The sequence below is a fragment of the Liolophura sinensis genome, chromosome 7, assembly GCF_032854445.1.
Source record: "Liolophura sinensis isolate JHLJ2023 chromosome 7, CUHK_Ljap_v2, whole genome shotgun sequence".
Taxonomy (NCBI): Eukaryota; Metazoa; Mollusca; class Polyplacophora; order Chitonida; family Chitonidae; genus Liolophura; species Liolophura sinensis.
Window position 1 is genome coordinate 42,327,161 of NC_088301.1, and position 23,268 is coordinate 42,350,428.

General features: G+C 37.9%; 1 protein-coding gene across 4 annotated transcripts in view; it reads right to left on the bottom strand.

The window, feature by feature from the left end:
- LOC135470134 (plasma membrane calcium-transporting ATPase 2-like) overlaps window positions 1-23,268 on the bottom strand; it is a 92,579-nt gene that overhangs the window by 46,694 nt on the left and 22,617 nt on the right. For all 4 annotated transcript variants that reach the window (XM_064748899.1, XM_064748897.1, XM_064748898.1 and 1 more), the window contains exon 3: window positions 229-433. In XM_064748899.1, the coding sequence (XP_064604969.1) occupies window positions 229-394 (166 nt within the window). In that variant the 5' untranslated portion in view covers window positions 395-433. The remainder of the gene's footprint in view (window positions 1-228; window positions 434-23,268) is intronic.

The following is a 23,268-nucleotide window of genomic DNA, read 5'->3' on the forward strand; positions in this document are numbered from 1 at the left end:
TTCCAATATTGGGCACAGAAAGAACTTTCAAGTAATATCATTACCGAAGATCAAAAGTTTGAATGCTTTTTAGGAGACACATGTACCTCAGTTTATCCTTATTGCATTAGTCCATAAAATACATGTATTTTAAACAACAAAACTTCAAAAATTGTTCAACGAGTATGCAAGTATGTATCCAGTATCTGTATGCTAACTATCATCATGTAGAGAGAAAAACTTGCTTACCTTCATTGGGTGACGTATAGAGCTTTTTACACATCTCCAGAACCCCTCCATATTTTGTTTGTATTCGTTCATAGCCTTCCCGTCCCCTCAGCTCCATGAGCTCTCGGAGCTCCTTGACAGACAAGCCATATTCGGCGGGGCGCCCGTCAATCTCTTCCTCTGCCATGGTGGGATCACACAACCTGCCGGAAAACCTTTACGTTACCTATAACAGAAACCAAGTACATGGTCAGACACTTGGGTACAAACGTATGCACACATGCTTAAGGGAGGTAACTCATACAGGAGAAACAACTCCATGTATATTGGGAGTTGTAAATCTCATTCCAACCCATTCAGGTACAAAAATATTTAACTGAACAAAATTTTTCTCAATGACATATGGTAATTAGCATTTAGCATGATTAGATTTTTCAAACATGTTGCCTCCTTTAATTTTAACTCACAAACATGTTCATCTATGCAGAACCATGTCCTTGATATCATAGCATGTTACCCCTGACAACATATGTGTATCATAGGGCAACTTCTGTGTCTCTGAAAATTATCACCCAAACGTATGAAGTGCTCAATCTGTTTGTAAACTGTCCAGAAAATATAACCTATACTCTTGGCCATATCAACAACAGCCATAAAAAACATGTTCCAAGTCTTCACAAGATATCACATATATGTATTCTATCATATTCTTGAAAATGCATGAACACTACATGTATGTATGAAGTGTGTACGCAGAGCGAGCTCACCTCTCTCTCCAAAAACATGCATATGTAAATTATGGACTACAGTACATGTAGAGACATATAGCATTATTTAGACAATCACAGGGTATATGCAGTATGAACACAAGATGACTCATGACCTATAAAAACTGGGAGAAAAAAATACTAAAACAGGAGCCCATAACCTTTTTAGTTCAAAAAAATAAGTAAGATGAGAACTGGCACAATTATTTCAAATAATGGGCTTGCATCTACGGTATCAAGACAACACACAGGTAGATAACCTGGATTATCCCTCATGTCAGCCAAATCAGCCTCCCTCAACAGGTCTCACTGGTCACATATTGACAATTCAGCCTGATAGCGCAGCCCTGCGCTAAATCCATTGACAAGGCTGGCAGGCCCCAGCTGTCATCACTGTGCTTTACACACACAGCAAACCCTTCTGCAGACACACACACACACACACACACAGTGTTTACTCGCAGCTGCCATTATGAGACCTGCAGGCCTTGGCCATAGTGATTCCATCAGGACACAAACCCAATACATAAATCACCTGTCTCCAAACTCTGCAGGCAACCCTGATATTGAACAATATCAAAAATGTGTGATACAAATATAAAGAATATAAGGAGCAGAGGGACAGCACACCTGGCAATATATATGTAGATACATGTATTGTACGAGCACCAAACTGAAAAACCGAATTACATATTCAGCTGTGAATTTAAACAGTAACATGCTTCACAAAGGGCAAAACCTTCAGCCTGGCATTACTTAGATGTACCTTTCTACATGCACCATGAACAACTCTGAGACTTCCAGTTATCTGCACACAGAATGATCAGTATGATTCAGCATCACTAACTCTTTTAAGCTTCTTTTATTTATCTGATTCTGCTGCGCAAAAGAAAGCTCATAGCATCTATAATTATATTCAAACGCATATGATATCACTAATTACATCAGTTTGAATTCCTCATCTGTGAGTTGTATCATTTCGTTATGGTCCCATTCCTCAAAACCATTTTCTGACATAAGCAAAAATTTAAAATTACGACTTTTTTGATCTACTTGTAAAATGTGTTTGTACCATGCCGCGGTAAAAACTTTGTAATTGTTGTCTGCAATATGTATTCACATTATTCTAGTCACTCGAGGGATATCACCTGTTATTAAATACTAGGATGAGGCATACAAATGACTTATTTCTCCTACACATCATAGGGGTGAGACAGACACTGGGATGAAAAAGAGGTAACTATAAATTATAGTCATAATTTTGTCCTTTTTAGCATTTTGGAATTAAGTTCTGAAAAAAAAAATTCCTCCAAGAAGACGACAAATCTCATGCCTGAGTCACAAGGTAGTTTCTATCTACGGTTCATTTTTTCACTGGTTTACTGGTTATCTATTCAGTTCATGTCATTTTGATATAGTCATTTAAGTCACATACTGTAGAACAGTGTTACCAGTTCTTAATGGAACTCCCCCCCCCCCCCCTTCCACTATGCACAATTATTACATGGCTAACTTTTACTACATCTGTATGCCAAAGAAAGAACAGCAATAATATCATTAAAAGTTCCTGGTGTCTGATTTGGTCTCATTCATACCACTTGAGGGCAAATGGTTAAATCAAGCTAGATCTCTAACCCAGGTATTGGTAAGAAGAAGTCCATAACTCCTGTAGAGCACGTACACATGTACATGAAGATATATTATAATCCATCTATTAATTCCATGCTAGAAACAATCAAATCTAAATGTTTTTGAACTGCAGGTGAAAGTTTGTATTTTTCCTCGACAGAATCCTCTTGCAGGACTGTCAACCCATGCCACGTGCAGACCATCAGGAACAGGTAGCATCCCTGCACTAGCCTCACAACAAATTCAGCCCTCGGGCACTGCCTTCCCTAACCCTCTCTGAACACCGGATTTCTACATGTATGCCCCACTTCCTGTTACATGATAAAGCCATTTCAAGTGTCATGGAGTTGAGACGATACTAGCTGCCAGCAGGGATTTCCAATGTCATCGGCAAACAGATGCAAATGTACACAGATGCTGCAATGGCAGCCAATTAGGTGCAGCTGCTCTGAAGCAGTTCTGGTAAACACTTATTTCCAATCCAAAAGGAAATCCACTTTTTAACACGTGTTGAACTGGCATTGGCAAATGCCATTACAGAACTTTGGAAATAAAAGTTCAATGTCAAAACCTCGTCTGGACTGCAGCATGACTTCTCTTCCAGGAACACCTAGCCACAACAAGCTTAGATTCAAGGTCTTAATTATATTAATTACAGTAGTTACTGTAACCAAAATAGATGTGTACATCTTACAAAGGGAAAACCATACATAATCACCTAATGTTTATAGTCTCTACAAAATCTATATATCCTGATGAGGCAAGCTAAACTGTAAAGAGTGCTTTAAATGTGTACGTCCATATGCAAAGGACAATGCAACACACAGTGGCCAACGTGTCCAGACAGAAGTCTCCAGAGTTTGGACTGTTTACTGTGAGGTAAGCACTTTAGAAACTTCACTGGATAAGGATTCGTGTGCTGGGAGCGTTGGAGAGGAATTTCGCTGCATTTTAATTCCACCCACCTTGTAGTCTGGAGACCAGTTTTACTTGGTACTACATGTACCTAACCATTTACACGCCTTACATGCAATCCCACATGGCCACGGACTGACGGCCAAAAATTACAAGAACAGTAATAATTCAAGAGCATCACAATTCTTCAACACCCTTGCATTTCACCTTCTCACCAGAATCTCTACCAGACGAAAAGGGGTAGAGATATTTAACATATGAACTAGGTGAGAGAAACCTACATGTACGACAAAAAGACTAACATAAATCTTCAAAGAAATAAAACCCTCAAAAATGAGCCTTCACAGCTATCCTTCGTATGATATTAGTAACTATCCAAAACAATGACCTTTAAGTACAATTAAGTATATGCACACATACATCAATTATAGTTTTGTTGTTACCTTATGTTTAAACATCATACACCTACAAGATTAAACTATAATACAGCTTAAACTCAATTTGACATATCCTACACACCTTAACTGATACATTCACACTGTGATCCCAGATTGTATAAATCAGTTTGGACTCACGAACAACATTTGTCGCTGAAAGCAAGATTTTCAGATCCTGGTGTCAAATGATCCGGAATACTGGTTACCCGCACACAAGCAACATTTGTTGCTCATTTTTGAGGATTCCACCAACAAAGGACTGTAACATAATATGTCATGTGACTGAAACAGGGATCCATTTTGTCTCTACTAGCATTAAATTTCCATATATGGTGATTGGTTGATCTAAAGGACAACAATCTCACAAGATGCAGCCCCCCCTCCCCCCCAACCCCCACCTTGTATTCCAAACTCAGGAATCCTTGTGGTAGTTTGTGAGGATTTTTTGTTGTCCAGATTAAGAAATCCGTTACTGACAACAAATATTGTCCCTGTGCACTGGGCTTTAGCATTCGTTTAGTCAATGTGTAGACTAAAATAATCAAGCCAAGGTATACCATATTCGACAAGCACAATGATTAAATGCATTTCAAAAAAAAAAAAAAAAAAGCAAATGGATGAAAAGTCTCGACATACAGGTACCTGCTTTTAATCACAGTTGCATGATTTGTTAATAGCAGATTCTGGCAGTTGCGTTGTGATGTCTTCCAGATAGGAATAATGGATAACATGTGTGATCCCAGAATGCAGACCGAAGAAAACCCGGTTTGTGTTATTTCTATAGATAACACCTTATCATAGTACTAACCTATATCTACAAGTAAATATACAAAACAACTACTTTGCTCCAGAAGTACATAAGCCCAGATGTAAAAACCTGAACATCAAGTAACGCAGGACAGCAAAATGTCCCTCCTCTTTGCCTTTACAGAGAAAGAGACAAGCTAACATTTACTGCTAACACAAACAGTAGGAAGAGGGAAATAAATGTGCTTAAATAGAACTTCAACAGTTTAAGATGAAAACCACACTCAGAGTATGACAACCTGACACAATAATCTATGCAATGTACATTGTTCTCCAAATTATCTACCCAATAAATAAACAAATAACAGGGGGAGGGTGGGGGAAAACAATTTCAAATCACCACCCTGTTACTTTTTAGCCAGTGGGAAAGAAATGTTTGATAGGTTCACATGGTGATTTTCTTTGTACAAATGCTGATTTTCACTGTACAAAATGGGTCAACCATTTTCAATAGGTGTACTCTGACAATGTGGTGTGAACTTCTTACAAATTAAGATACAAGATTTCATATAAACTCAAAATATACACCAAGCAAGTCTTCATTTATCAATTTTTCCTTTCCCATTTTTATACACGTGTTGACTACATGAGATAATCAAAACAGACAAACAGAAATCAACGTTCATGGCATTTTCTGTAATTGTCAATAAACAAAAGGCATCAATCTTTTCGGTGTAGTGTAGAAGAATTTGAATGTTAATTTTCAGATTAATTAGCTGCAGTTCAAGATGCTTTGTAACTGACTCGCTGATCAACAAGGGAACGCCTACTAAATCTGTGAAAAGGAAGATCAAAATCCCCTGTCCAGCGACCTTTCGTGCCAGCTTATTCATAGCTTTGGTGATTTGGCCTCATGAAGCACTCTGCCATCATGTCTGCAGACGTCTGACAGTGAAATGGACACAAGGGGGCTGAAGGGGAAGACAATGCACATACTGAAAACCTGGTCTCTTCCTAGCTCTGTGAACAAAAATCAATACACAGGCAATTCCATAAACTTGCCCACAGTCTCCGATGAAGGCATGTACAATATCACATGACAATAGGATGTCCCAGCTGAAAATGCCAAAATTTACCCAAGTTCTATGAAGCTCAAAACAATTTGCTATGTTAAAAATCCAGCCCACATGCTCCTCTTGCACAGGGCAGTTTGAAACACAATTATCATTCATCTATAAAGATGTATTTCAATTTGAAGTATATGCTCTTTTATGTTTCGGGATATAGATTTTCACTTTTATGGAAAAAGCCACCCACAAGAGCCACGGTCTTCCCAAGAACTAATTTAGAGGCTCTCACTAACTCAATGTCTTCTACGTAGGCAAACTGCTTTTATTACCTTTGTATTCCTTGCTGCCATTTGTAGATGTTAAATACATAAAAGCTAACTTGACTGCTACATATCTGTACACACCAATCTAACAAACACCAACAGATTATAACTCCATATATGTATGTAAATGTACCTTGTAACTGGATGTTTCATGATGAATATACAAAATAATATGCTTTAAAATTAATGCATGCTTCCAAATACCTACACATGAGTATTAAGACACTGACATTACACATTTAACAGATTTACAGACAGTTCAGGCACAACATAACTAAACAACTTATATTTTGCTAAGAATAACTAATATACAAGCTAATAGACATACACATAAGAGGTTTTACCCACCAGTGAAAACTTCAATGCAGTACGTCCCATGTAAAACAACCATGTTTCTTCCCACACAAAATCAATAGGACTTCATCTGTTCCAGGCCAAGGGGTTTTCAAGCTCATGTTATCTGTTTTTAATTCTGGTAATACTAGCATTTCAGGAAGTACACTGACATCACAATTATTCCCTATGACTTACTGATGACATTATTTTGCTTTTTTCGGTTTGTGCTTTACATGCTTTCAGCAATTACATGTTTGAGGTATGGAAAGCTACTCATCATAGGCCTATGTGATCAGAATCTAAACAACACCATATACAAGGCATTTAGTGTATGTGTAAATTTCAGCATATCTGTACAAGTATCTCAGGCCATGAGCAATTAAATACATTTCCCTCCATCAACCCATGACATCTGGTAACCATGTTGACTATGTCAAACCTTATAAATTGATTTATCATGCTCATCACTTAATTTAAGTCTGATGGCAGTCTTGTGACAGATAACACTAAAGCATAAAACTGCCGAATCATTTATTAACTCTGTGACAGTCGGGGAGGAGGTATCCTCAGTTGGTTCCATCCTCATATGTTTGTGTTATGACATAATTAGGGTCTGTGGCTACATGAACTCCACAGCCATGGCAGTATTGCAATGTGGGAGAGAATCACAATATAGTACAATTGGTACAGTACAAATCCATGTGTATCATACAACATAGAAAAACAGGGAGTACACACTCTTCAGAAGAGCTTACCAATGGAACCACAATTATTCATGCTCCTTTTTTCCTTTTTGTTCCTCAACACCAAACCCTCAAAACCAAACACTTATGAAATTTGCTCCACTGGTCTAGGGAAATTAAATACAACTGCTCATCCACATGTGTAGTGTCTTTGGAGGAAACAGTTATGCATAATTCAGCCAAATGGCAGCACATACTGTAATTAATGCGAAGAATCCTGTTTTTACTGCGAACAGTTGAAGGATGGATCAAGAAGTTGATACCAATCAGCAAGGTTATTCACTGGCTGACCAAAGCAAATACAAACCATGGTGGAGTCAGTTGAGCATGTTGTTTAGTATAAATTGCTTTCATGCATCTAGAAGCCTTGACTAGATGGCCATCAGTCATATTTAGCCTAGATCACACAGTAAAGAATTATATGAGAGACAAATGTACTAATATACAATTACAACAAATATAACACATCTGAATTTTAATCAACTGCAAACCCAAAGCTTTGTAATCTGCAATTTGTAAAAGACATTACACACGCATGTTGCCAACATCTAAGGATGACTCAAATTCAAATTGTTACTGTGATTTACCTCCTGAACTTTTTGATAATATCCCACAGTATCCTCCCTGCCAAGGTCAATGTCCTTTACTTCTGAGAAAAATCCTCTCAATCTGATACAGAGAGGCAATGATCATATAGTACATAGAATGATTTAGGTAAGAGACTCTGACATATAAAATGTGACATGCAAAAAGACTTGTCATTGCATGGATTCATTCATTCAAACTCAGAAATGATCCCAGAGAATACGCAGGTGACATCTTGAAACATTATACCCATTACCAACATAGCAGTCAGGAGTGGGGTTGGTACACGTATATCATTACATTCAAATGGCTCCATGACGCAAATTGACTGAGGAAGTCATGACTGATAAGAAGAGCGACAGTCCCCAATGTGTCATAAATCAATGTACTGAAACAACGTGCCATCCTACCACCAGGTGCACGAAGGGAAAAACTGATGATTAAATGCAGTCATCACATGACTCCCAAAATGCCAAACTAGAATCCATAAAGGAATCATGTCATAGTCAACATAATGAACGGCCCCAGAAAATGGATTATTCAATTTGCTGTATTTTTGACAAAAACATACAACATATGATTTAATGTAGTGCAAAGTAAAGTTCCAATGAAACTTATTTGTGAATGCATATGCAGTTCATCCAAGACAGACCATATACACGTTTGTCAACAATTCACTATTAAATTTGTAGTATTTAGAGATACTTTTTAGGACATAGTATAAAAATACAAAAACATGGTAAATGAAGTGGTTTGCTTCCATATACAGGAGTATGTACATGTAAATTGTTACATGGAGGAAACTTGTGCATAAATCAATGTAGCTGTGGCCCTTTCATGTCAACTGAGAAAATGTTACTCATAATAACTTACAAATTTTGTGAATTTTCACCTCCTGACAATGATCCAACTGTGAAGTTATATACACATCCAGATACACTGACCAGCTTTAGTACCAGTTTCAGAAACCTCAAACTTGCATGTATCTGTAGTACATGTGGATCTCCATTATACTAAACTGCAGACCAGACTAGTCCAATACACGTACATGTACATTGTGCAGCATGACTGAACCATGTGGGACAATGGAGTTGGTTTTTACCTCTCACGGTTCACTGGCTTTGATGAAGCCCTCTAACCATTTGTAAAGACTACTACTTCAAGACAGTCAATGGATCGCTCCCATGCAGCATTTAAAGCTCAGTGCCTTCAGACAGCTCTTAAATATAGACACCCTGTTCAATAATACATAATGCAAAGTTGCCTTTCAATTGGGCTCACTGATGTTAGTTTTCAATTTGCCCATTGATTATTCAAAGATATGTTTAAGTTGTTATAAATAAACAATGACAACGACAACCTGAATGAATAATGTGATAGTATACATAGGCATGACCCAAGGGACACTGGATCTGTCTTAGACATACCAGTAGCTCTCACCAGTTGTCCAAGGTGCTTAATGTGTTTGCCCCAGATCTAAATATTCTCATTTAAATCACAAAAAGCAGCAAATAGTTTACATCTTTTCTCATAACTGGAGCAGGTGTATAAAAGAATATCTTCAAAAAGACATGAAAAGGTAGCAGTAAAACACTCCTAAAAAGAGGGCTCAACATGTATATCTTTGCTGGGCAACCATGGGGACATGTAAACTTGGCTACATTTTATCAGCCATGAGTAAAACTGTATCAAAATGAAATATATCTATTCATGTCGTACAAAAGTAAAGATTCGTCCAAGAAAGAAAAAAACCTAAACATCATTCTGGATCTGAAAAAGTTCTCCTCAACCAAATCAAATTCAGATGCATCTTGTGGACCAGATTTTTTCTAATTCAATGTCAGATCTTACACCAAACCCTTTAATGGTGCTTTTTAACTGAATCTAGATGAAAAATTTGAATATGCAAAAATTTCTTGCTGTCTGAATATGCAGAACCTAAAATGCAACAATTCACTATCACTTCAATGACAGTATTCATGAATAAAATTAGCAGCTAATAATCAAGCAGTTACCCTTCTGACTTAACCAGTATAATACATGCATATGCACAAAGCAGTATTATGTATTGTGTGCAAAATATGCGCCTAAATATGCACAGTATATATTGTTTTCTCTTTATGTCAAGGTTTCCTTAACTCAAAGCAATTTACATGTATACTGATTTATTTATTTATTTATTTCTTTATTTGATTGATGTTTTACACCGTACTCAAGAATATTTCATTTACACGATGGCGGCCAGCATTATGGCCAGCAACCGGGCAGAGCCCAAGGGAAACCCACGAATATCCACTTACAGCCTCTCCCACTTACAGCCCGAGACGAAGCGAGCAAGAGCTGGACTTGAACTCATAGCGACCGCATTGGTGAGCGGCCTGAGGGTCATTACGCTGTGCTACCGCACTAACCAAACGAGCCACGGAGGTTCCCTACACATGTACATGTATACTGAGCATGAGAAACAAAAAATATGGACGGGCAGCGATTCTAAACCTGGTGACCAATAGCATCGAAGGTTGATATTTTCACCTAAATCATGCATCACCTGTTCCCTTAACTGTATCGACAGCAAGTACTATAATTAGAGCTGTGAAAGGCCCAAAACTGCCAGGCAGTGACAAGTCATATACACATCTTCATAAAGAGGTGATATTTAACAAAAAATCTTAGAAATTGTTCTAAAGCATCATAAATTGTAGTCCAGAGGCATAATTTTCCTTGCACATCTTGATGGGGTGGTTGTGATCGAATTAGCTAAAAATGTAAAAGCAATCTGAAAATCATTGGTGGTAAAACAGTGACAAAAAAACATTATGGACTACGGCAGTGACAAGACAGATAGCATACCTGACCTCCATATCCTCGCACATATTTTGAGCGGACAAAATATAATCCCTAAACATCGAGATATGCCTATCAATGAACAATGGTAGGTGAATAAAAGTACCTCCAAGTTCTAGGTGAATAAGTTCCAATTATATGTAAGAAAACATGAGAAAAACATTTTATCACAAAAACGGGCATAGCTTTGTAAAGTTGGGATCCATCTTCAATTTGCTTTTGAGCCAGTGGTAGGTGCTTCTCAAGCTGAAATGCTCTAAGTTAAGCAGATATACAGATATAGTATTGCACCTTCAGTTCGAAAGCTTTAAATGAAGAAGTTCTGTAGTTATAGTGTTAATACTGAAAAGTTTACTAACGAACAGAAAATGCCATGCCATAACACGACTAGTCTCAAACGACAGGCATTATGCTTACGTGAATGAAGGACTACAATAGATGACATGTTTTACTTGCTGTTTTATGGCACTGTTAATTTTAGACACATATGTAAAGATACATGCATTACACTCTAAAATTAACTAATACTTTGATGATGTGTTAATAAAAGATGTTTGATGCTAGGGAACAACAGGCCAACAGGCTAATTCCATTTCGACGCGCTCATGGCTGATCATGCATTATTAATACCAGGTATCTGCTGATGAACCCGTAGCTTTTGTATCAGTGTCAAAGGGAGACAATTTGATTTAAGTGGAATTTTTATATAAACTCAGTTAATGAACCTGAGCAGAATGAGTGTTAAGAATCATAAGACAGACCAGCTAGCAGCTCTTTTCATGGTAAAATACATAAATTTCAAAACACAAATGCATCTATTTGGAGATATTGTCACTAGGTCAAATGAAATCGGATGATGATGAGCCATTTCCCTTGTCACAGCCAATTAAGGTCTGGTCAGCTGAAAATGTCTGAAGACCTAGAAAAGTCGATATTAAGTTTTCTTTGCCATAAATAGCTTTGAGGATCTAAAATTACAAATTTTTTAGTAACTTGAAGCCATCTAAAATCCTAATCCTTTTTTCTTTCCTATAAATTTCAAAATCTTCAATCTTCCAATTGTACCTCTTCTAGAAAACTTTAGGAAATAGCCTACAAATACATTATGTATACTTAATCTACTGCCACAAAATTATGACTAAAATAGAACACAATCATTTTACATCTCACAGAAGTTGATCAACTGATGTCAGCCTTTCAGTTGACCTACAGTTGATATCGAGTTGTGACTTGATTTCCACATCCCAATAACATTTTTTATTTTTTTTTCATTTTACTTGTCAGACGCATTATACATTTACTCAGATTGGATAAATTGTTTGACGGGCTATACAAATCAGTAGCCTACTCAGTTACTCGTGAAGCTAACAGCTTAGGGAGTATTTTAGGCATCAGCATATGTCTTCTGCTTGAAATCAATTGACACTTAAACTTTCTGAAATGTCTCAAATATCAGTCTAAAATTTCCTTCCAAGACAGGAAAAAAAAAAAAGGTGAAATAACTTTGTCGAGACCCACCAACCAAATGCAGTCAGAGAATTTCAAAATATCCAATATCTAATAAAGTCCTGTAAAATATTTACGTAAACATAAAAGTTTCAAACTTAACCTTAACCACAGTGAAGTAGAGAAATGATGCACAGTCACGGGTCATGGAAGTTTCACCATTTTATTTCATTTAATCAATATGACAGAAAATGATCAAAGTCCATCCGACTTCCAAGCATCAAGATTGTACCAAGGGTAGCAAATGCATGTGGTTTAAGAAAAGAAAGAATTTAAAAGAAGGCCCACTGCAGGATATATGGCCACTTTAACCACTAAGGTGACCTACCCACCAAATATTTTGGTGGTGTGCATCAGTGAGGCTTTGAACTCGGATCATACAGATTTGCTAAGAAGAAACAACTTCCTGTTGTTTGATCAGCGGGCAAATGGCCATGCTGGTTCATGTACTTAAGTAAGGAGGCCCACATAAGTAAAATTGCTGTTTTAAGACCTCAAAAATGTCAGGATTGACCCACTGTGGTTATAGGGAGATACAGTTTTGTGTTCTTTGTTCCCCAAATAATTTATAAAAAGCCCAACTATTTAAAACATGGCTTACATGTTGAATAGCACACTGGTTGAGAGTGGATCTGAAATATAGTTTCTATTTAGTTTCTATTATCTATAGGTGTAAAAATATGTAACACCCTTATAGAAGAATATTCACACTAGAGCTGTTCTAACAAGCCACTATGTCTACTTTACATTAAAACATTAAGGATGGCATCACCTCTCATGTTTATAGCCCTGCTGAAACACGCTCCACACATGACTGTTGGTCCGATAAAAAAACAAAACACTCTCAGACGTAATCAATAGATGTAATTACAGACAATTTAGCCGTCATACTCACAGATCTCTGTGCTGGAATCCTCTCTTGTGAAGAAGTCGAAGGAGACTGAGCCTGCATGCTGACCAATGAATTATTAACATGTTACCTAACCTTCCAGAGAGAAAGGAAGTTGTTGTTGTATTCACTATGTTCTTGCAGATACCCTGATTTACCCATCTTTCCTGTGTTTCTTCACACAGCAAGACAGAGATCTGCATTAGGTGGCTATATGTTGTCAGCAGTTGTCAAAGGGTTCATCAAGATTACCTGCATAGCACAGTTCTCTCTATTACGTCATGGGCAGGTCACAGCAGATGCATGGCTTTGCGCTACCATGACCATGCCTGAACACAGTTATTGGTCGGACAGACAGAGTTGTTTATCATGGGTCAGGCAGGCCAAACACACGTCAGCATTACAGATCTTGACACAGCACCAACTTTCCAGAGGTAAAGTGTAGATCTCAGTATATCTGATTCTTCCTGAACACCACCTATCAATTAGCAGTTGATGAACTTGCCAAATTTCTGCAGCAACTAAATGAATCATTACACTGGACATAGCTGCAGCAGTGATAAGAGCTATTCTAATAACTTGAACAGTAAATATTGCTTTCCGTCATTACACTACATGTCCAAGTATGAACAACTTTGTAAGTGCATGGTCCTTGCACACAACATTATTTAAAGCCGTGTCTAAAAGTCACAAGCACACTAGGTACCAGAAGACCTGTATTTATTTATTTGATTGGTGTTTTACGCTGTTCTCAACAATATTTCACTTATACGATGGCGGCCAGCATTATGGTGGGTGGAAACCGGGCAGAGCCCGGGGGAAACCCATGACAATTCACATGTTACTAGAAGGCCCTCCCACTTACAGCCGGCAGAAGACCTGTATGGAACATGGCCAAGACAGATCGAGGTGGTGAAAATTCAGTTTATCATGTCATGGTGCGTACAGAGAGATCAAGGCCAGAAATAAGCCAGAAATGGAGTTTGCAGTGTTTGATGAAATGTCTCCTGTCAAGGACTGTGACATGATGTACAGGCAGTGATGCTGATGTCTTAACCTGCAATGGCACATGTAGTCAAACAGAGATACCTTATTATATATTAAACAAAGCAATTCTAGAAAACACATGAAATATTTGCAACTTTCCAGAGAAAGAGGCTTGGGAGATGGCTAGAAACAGTAGTGTCAGCATGGATCAATAAATGAAAGGTTACATCAATTCCAGGCAGTGCAAGTGCTGTTATGTATAACAAAACAGAATGCCAGGCTAGCACACCCTCCTACATGTATGTTTCACACTACCTTACTGAAGCAAGTGGAGTGCTCAGAAGGCATACTTGGACAGCCCCCACAAGTAAAGAACCACAATATAAGATGCAGGAGAAATTGCATATCTTCACTAAACATGTCAATTTCCTCCCAGATAACCTGATAGCATCGGGTAGAATTGAGGGAAGACAAATGGCATCTGGAATTTGCCACAAGCAATGTCTTGACCCTCCTTTATACAAGCTTGATGAGACCATTATAATTGCAAATCTACATACATCAAATTTATAAGAATATGTTGTAACATGATTTTACTGCCCCTTCCTCTGTGTCCTTACTCCGACGATATATCTCCCTTTGCTTTCTTGAACACACACACCAACATTTTCTTTCACAAGGATAGAAAAGATCTGATGGTAATCTAGAAATATTGCAAGGAGCTATACTCTAACAACGATTTCCATGAAAACCCCCAAAATTCATGTATGTTATATACAGTGCTTCATTTATTTTCCAACAAAAATAATGAAACCACAAAATCAATTTATTCGCTTAATTGGGATTTTTTGTTCTCAAACATACTTCTCACGGACGCGAGCAGTCAACTGTTTAGATGAAGGAAACAAAGGGATTCACCCATTTCACCAGCAGATTGAACTCAGTATGCATGCAAGAAGGCATGTGATCCTCTGGAGGCAAGGAAATAAAAGTAAAATATGGTCTAACCCAGGCTATTTATGAAAAACGTCAGCTTTTGTTGTCCCAGGGATGAAAAACTTCGTCAAACCAACTGAATGCTGAAGCTCTTTTCAGATCATTATCTAAACTATTTTAGCCAAACACCCCTATTAAAATAAGTCTGGCTGTGATACATCAACAATTGCAATATTCAAAGTTGTAATGTTAGATGACAACACTGTCAAACAGGCAGTTGAAACCTGAATGTTTGTAACGATGGTGTTCTTTGATAATATTATTATTTGTATGAGCAACGTTAGAAAGACATGTGCATCCTAAATTTATTCCGCAATTCAAAGATTTTTCTGCTTGTTCACTTATAATTCATTAACAAATATTAACATAAGGGCCATGGCTGTGTCCACAGAGACCTTAGCTTGAAGTCATGTTCGGTAAAATTGACCATCTCATATTGGATAACCATTTTCCCACATATCTGGTTACATGTCCATGGTTAATACCAGATTCTTTCTCTCTGTTGTACGTTACATTTACATATGCACATGTATCTTTCACTGAGGCATGCGGACTCCAGTACATACACAGTTAGTTGTTACAGCTGGACGCATGGCACATAGGCTGAGACTTCTGTGAGGAGATTCATTACTTCCCAAGAGACCATCAATGTGGTCACACAGCCTGGTTAACAAATTTATCACCAAGAAAAGCTATCCAGGAAACTCAGTTTTAATGATAGTAATCTTCGTGCTTTTTTCTGATATGCAAGTTGCATATTCACAAGTTCAGTGGCATCTACGTGTAGTTTGAGCTGTACGTCAAATTACGTGCACCTGTATTTCGGTAGAGCAAATGAGATGAGCCAACTCCAAATATGTTTTCTTTTATTATAAAGTCTGATAAAGTGCTTTGTATTGTTATGCTTATACTGGCATAGACCATGATGATAAACATGCAATGATATTTCTTGCCACAAGTATGTCCTTACAACAAATAACGCTATGATCATGCAATGTCGCTCCATGAGTTTTAGACACAATGTGTGACTGAATGAACAAAATGCCAGGCAGGGCAAGTATTGAATTTGTCACACAGATAGTTACACATGCTTGATTCTAATAAAGATCACACAAAGTCTTGAATCTGTGGTTATACTGCTACATAGTCCTTGAAGACTCAAAGGCCAATCATAAGCCTAGAATTTTGGCTAAATGAAGATAAATATATGGAAATTTTGTCTGGAGAGTAACAGACTTCCCTTATGCATCAAGCCAGAGAGCAAAGTACATGTAAGAGCTCTGACATGCCTAAGGTATAAACAGGGGTAATATTTCTGCAACAAGGACCACAGGTATGAACAGCTGATTACTCAGGGGAGCATCATCAGAACAAATTTGTAGGTGATGATAGGCGAGTTCCAGCTGGTCTCACCACCAACCTGGGTCTGTCAGAAACAGCAGGAAAGAGGGTATCCGGAATTGCTCCAAGAGGACACAGAAAGCACTACTATTGCCACCCAACCAAACTTCCTTCCAGGTAGCCCAAGGATACAATGCAGTTATAGATAAACACCAGGAACCGAAAATAACACACACCTCTCGCCCAAGCCACCAATGTCAGAATGTGGCTGTTTTTCTAAGAATGTAGATAAATAAATGTGTACTTGGTGGTGGCTGACAAGGTGATAGTATTTACAGATGATACCTCAAGGAGAAGGAAACATCCACTGATGCCTGTTGCACCTAGACACAAGTATGTAAGCCACACTTTATACTTCCATTTTGAACTTCTGGGATTTCAACATGCACAGTAATGTATATAGGGCATAGAGGTACCTAGCCGAACCACACAATACTTTATGTGTGCAATTTGCTGACTTCAGTATTTAACAGTGTAACCTAACTGCATGTACACTAACCCAGAAAGGTATTATGTGTACATCTGATAAGGGGAACAACTCTAATATTAACATGTACTATATGTACATGATCTATTAAAATAAATATTCTGTATGATTAGAACTAAAAATCTAAAAAGACATCCAATCTTCAAATATAACCTGAAGAAGTCACCGGGGGCCCATGATAATCTGAGTACAAGGCAGCAACTGTACATCCGGTGACAACCAAACGTGACATAAAAGCATTCTGAAAATTATTTATAATGCATCAGGTTTTTGCTTCATGTGATTTACTGTACACATGGTATCACAATCCCAATAATATCCCATAACCACAATCTATTTTTTCACTGCGCTGAGGAATATGTGAAGAAAGATGCCTGAGTAAACCATCATCCCTTGCCAGGTACCTATTAACAAACCGCCAGATTCAAAGGCACAGATTTAAGATTGGCCAAGTAGTACTTGGCTGAAACAAGAGTGACACTAGCCCAATAAAGCAAACTGAGCCCTGCCATGGGTTTCCTACTTAGCCAAGACTAAATATGAAGTGAAGCAGGCCATTGCTATACGGTTCAGGTGAGGGTTCAAGTCCATTCTTGGACATTATGCTAGGGGAACATATCCAGCAAGATAACTTGGCCTTCTGTTTTACATGAAAGGCAATCTGGAAACTACATGTACTCGTAGCTTTGACGCCTTGCTTGAAATCTATTCATCATGTTGCATTCCATAATAATATCAAACACTACAGCTGAGTAGTGGTTTGACTTGTTTACATTTTGTTTTTATTGAAAAATAAACTCTAAACATCACAAAACTGTCCAATATTTAACACTGTAAAGAGAATACTTTCCTTTCATTAACCCCCAAAGTATCCAGTAAAAATGATATTTGCATAATCATTTGCTATTTGTACCAGGTGTTTTGATTCTCTGTTGAGTGAATTGCACAACTAAACCACTTTTTCATTGAAAATACAACAACAACACAATAACACATGGTATTTCTGCATTAAAGCATTAAAACAGGATGAAAATATATATGGTAATGTTGTTTCAAATTACCTGCATGCCATAGTGAATCCAGCCAAACCTACAGGAGATTTTTTTCAATTCAGATGACTTTAAACAAGAAGTAGATATGTTTTGAGATTCAAATTATGTACATTAACCTGCATGACGTAAGAGCTAGCAGCTTTACATTCGTTTCCAGTGTCAGCTTTTAAAAAAACAGTAAAACAGAGGCTGGACACAGGTTTCCGGCTGTCACCAAGCCATGCTTACCTGAATTTTCCCCTAACAAGCCAACAAACAGAACATTCATGTGGCAACTATACTGCATATATATATACACATAAGCATATACATATATGTACTGGAGTATTATCTGTTTATGAACGCAACAATATCTGCTGACAAACAGCCAGACATGGTGGTACTTAGGCCATTAAGGAGCACACATGTCCAAGGGCTGAAAGCTATTTGAAGCTGATTAACCATAGCTATTATTACAGTGCTATCATTGCAGCCAAGGCTAAGTCCACAATTAACAGACTTAAGGACTCTTCGGTATAGGTCTAAGGAAGATCAATAATGACCAGCTCGTACAATCTTTGTGCAGTGGATGGGAAAATAAGAGGATTTTTGTGCAGGGAGTAACATATGGGCTGTATTAGTTCACTCTCTGGAGATACTGCTGTAATGAGGCAGTTGTACTGCAAAAGCAACAGAAATCAATCTGTAAACCAGTTAGTTTATCACATACACATCTGTCCATGTACTACATATTTATATGCTTGTATATATAAATTGGCAACATATAAAAAGGCACTATACAATAAACTTTGCCGAGACCAATACACATGTATTTAAAGGGAAATGACTGTTGAGTGATACACATGTGTACATGAAAGTCTGCACTGAACAATTCATGCAGGTGTGTACTTTTGGTGATACGCGTACATGTATAAGGCACTCAACTTTCACTAATATGAACATATATAGTCACATGTAAGTCTACATTCAATGATACAGGTACATCTATGTGTAAGAAGTCTTTATTTCATATACATATACACGTGTACTTACATCAACCCCAAAACCGTGTCCTCGGCATGCAGCCCTAAAGCCTCCTATTGTGCTGCTGATAATTCTACCGTCACCAAACCGTGAATTCGCAGATTTCCACCTGTAATTCTGCTTTGATTCGCTGAAGTTCCCCATACACACTACCTACACACATGCAAAGATTTCTTCAAGGTCTGTAAAATACACAACACCAGACTGATCCAGGAGTTCGAGAAAGTAAGTCGTTACCTGTAGAAAGCAATTTTGAACCAGAACACAGGTAAAAGTGTACGCACCCCTGATAAGAGTCCTGTTACGCTGGTGACGAGTGTTACACACTGCAAAAGCCTCCTCCTCCTCGCCCCTATCCCACAATCCCACTGTGGACAGCGAGCCAGAGACACCACCAAACTCAAGGTTACTGGAATTATTGGAATGAGTTCCTTCAAGGTAAAAATAACGGCACAGACTGGAAAGCTGTCGGGTGCCTATTCCACGACTATAACACATACACTGTTCACGGTAACACCGCAACCTTGGATGCCGAGATCATGCCAAAATTCACATGCTCAAGTAACAACATGTCTGCCATTATTCCCCGGCAACTTTTGCCCTATCCAATGCGCAATCCAGTTCGTCTCTTAGTGCTATTTTAGAAAAAAATTACGCAAAACAATATGGACTAAACTGGACAAAATCAGTACTTTGGAAAGGCATATGACAGCCTGTCGGTTGCAATATATATGTATTCTTGTTACTGCCCCCAGCTGGCTGTATGGTAGCCTGGTGAAAACCTCGGCCACCTCGTCAAAAATAATCAATCCGAGCCGCACTGATAAATAGAGTACAAATTGCAAGCTCGCCGCAGAGCTTGCGACCAGACCAACCAGCCGCACACACTAGTGTAGATGAGTGCTGGAGTAGGAATAAATCAAGAAATAGTCCCCTGAATCTGTGCCCACCAGCTCAGACAATATCTACACTATCCACAACGGGCTGGCTATGAGCACAGAATGGCAGAAGTGCTAGGAGGCTGAGCAGTGCTAGCTGCACCCTATTCTCCTATTATCTCCTAGTGATGAGATGAACCTCTACAAATTACATGCCCAGCTGCAGCTACATTCCAGCCAGCTACCAAATCCTGTTACCATGGAAACCCTGAAATCCATATTCTCCACTATACATAACGGGTCTCCTCTGCAGTGCACATCTTCAATCGTTCTGCCCACATGCCTCTTTTCTCTCTCCTGATTGGGTAAAGACTAACCAGTACCGGTGGGTCGACAACTGACTCCACTACTTCGCTGCACCGCTATACCCATTACACAAGCTCATACGCTGCCAAGTGGTTTGTAGGGTTCAGCTAAGACGTGTACCTTGTCCATAGGTACATAATTATTGGTATGTACTTGTAGCTGCCATCATTTGAATAACTATTGAAGTTTCCTGCAGAACTACCTTACATAAACATATGCATGTACTCATGGTGTAATCAGGGGTTATTGCAGCTAAACTACTGAATTGCCTTACATTTTTCTGACACTTATTTTGTCTACAAACCTTGAACAGGAGACACAAGCACTGCAGCTTCACTGTTGTCCATGTACACTCCAGTGAGTCAAATAGTCCACAGTATGCTGAAGTAATCCAGCTGCCTAGGACCTCTGCATTGTTCAGAGGATTAATGTTGCCCAACTCAGGAAAACAGATCTGTCTGGTCAAGCTGTGAGACATGTGCACAGATATTACATCAGGTGACATAACACATGGAAAGGGGGTGGGGGTTGGGGGATTTTAGCAGTAATTATCGGTCTCAATACAAACTGGTAATTTCTCTCCATTATACATAGATATATAGTATTAGAACTGGGGGGTGTGGAGATTAGAGAAACAAAGGTACCCCATCTTAGTAACTCCACATCGCAGCCCAAGTGTGCTAATAAGCACAACAGAATGTTCAAAATCACAGCAACATATAATTAAATTTTCTCCCAAAAATGGAGTCATTTTCCCTTGCATTGTGGTGCGTTCGTACAGAGCATTTGTTCACAAAATCCCTAAAGAGATTCTCCCATATATCCATTGCACTGGTTTGGACTGCTGATCTCCCTAGTATTCCCAAAACTTCAGCCGTTTTAAAATCTGCATAATTTACATACCATACTAACAGCTTCTTGAGGTCTTGTGCATGTGGTTAAAACCATGAACCACGAAATCACTGCACAGTTTAAACGCTAAGAAAACACTAAAATGATGTATCAGATGAAAGACCATTAAAAACTATAAAGGAAAATATGTTGGATTCATTTTACAATATGTTTAACCTACTAAAATGAATATGATTATTTTATTCTATGGCGTCCTTACCTAAACACAATGGGTTCAGTGACGTGACACGAGGTTTTTGTTACTTAAACTGCTACAGCTCATCATTCAAAATGCACATTCATACAGCTCTATGAATGCATTCGCCCCTCTGACCTAAAAAAAGTTATTTCTGGCAAAAAATATGGATGTGATGTCAATGATACCCTCTGGGTTACAAGACCACTGCAGAATCTAATCTTTTCACACCATTTTACTCCGTTAGAAAAATTGTAAAAAAAATAAATCCAAGTATTTCCCTGGACAGTTTTTAATGGTCTTTCATCTGAAGTATAACTCATTTTAGTGTTGTCTTTGCCTTTAAAGCCTCAATAGTTCTTCTTCAGCTATACATGTACCTGGATTGATTAGAATCCATCAGGATACAACTATAAAATACTCCAAATCACTTTTGCTTAATAACCAAGGACTTATTTACGACTTGCATATCAGACTCAGTGCTGTGTAGAAAGGAACAACACAGCTTATATACATAGATGTATAACAGTGCACATACACACATATATATATACTTCATAGCACAGCTACTCACTTGTCAAATATTTATTCACCACACCAAATCATGTACATTTCTGATTGCTCAAGGTGCACCTTGATTTCTGGTTGTTCCTAAGCCTTAGGTCCACACCCAGACAAAGCACACAAAGGTACCCCTCAGGATACCAATACAATCTGGTCTACAGTGGTAACATATCTGCCCCAGACCAGACACAATAGGGCTGATTTCAAAGGAAGTTCTGCACATATATGTGCATGTGGTAGAGAAAAGATTAGCGTCTCAGCAAATTTTCTTTATTTCTGAAGGCAAATATTTAGAAAAAAAAAATTACTAAGAATTACACTATTGATATGGAACAGACGACACAGGCTTGCAAAATTTCACAACCATGAGAATCCAGAAGCAAGGAAGAGGATCACTTTACCTACATCTACAAGTATTTACTGAAATAAGTTTATACACAAATTAAACTATTTTATTTTATGGTAAGTCGAAATTTACAACTGTTAATGCGACCACACACAAACACGGTACAAAACTGATGCTAAATGATTAAGCTAATGCACTAAATTATACAATTACTTCATTATAGCATCAATATATGTTAACATGCTTTAAATTCATGCCGAAGAAATGCAATATGTGGATGGGAACAATAGCAACTCACTCCATGACACAGCCATCACAGTTGATATTTAGATTATTTTGATAAACTGAATGAGAGAACCGTTTGGACAGTTTCAAAATGCTTCAATTCCATATCGAATGCAAGCCTGTGCTATTTGTCAAAGATATCATTTAATAATAAATAATGTAATCAGATGATACTCCCAACAGACTGGTAACTGGCCCATTTTATTCTTGGTGTTGGCATTGGTGTGCATGTCTGATAGTCATGATGATCTGTGTGACTACCTGGACTACAATGGACACATTTCGAATGAGGGCTATTGAACAAAAGTACACAGTTACTCCCCTTTCACTGTTAGTAGTAAAATGAAAGTTGTGTGGAAATACATATCCATAAAAATCACTTGATTTATTCTTAAAAAAACTTTTCAACCTTTTAAAGTGCATTTGAAAGTTGAATTTTTGGCCTTTTGAACAGACTGCTACATTCATCAATAAAAATGCATATGCATGTAGATTAATGAACACATTCACCGAATGAATCGTTAAACGAGCTATTTCATGCAAAAGTTTATGCATATGACATCACTGATACCCTCTGGTTCACAACAGACCATCGTAGAACCTGATATTTTAAAATAATTTTACTTGGTTGGAAAAATTATAAAAAAAATAAATCAAACTATTTTGCTGGACAGTTTTTAATTGTTTTTCATCTGAGATACTTCATTTTAGTGTTTTCTCTGCCTTTAAACTTCAGCAACATGTAATAAGTGAAGAGATAAAGATTTTCAGACAAATACTAGCATTTTGTTAATATAT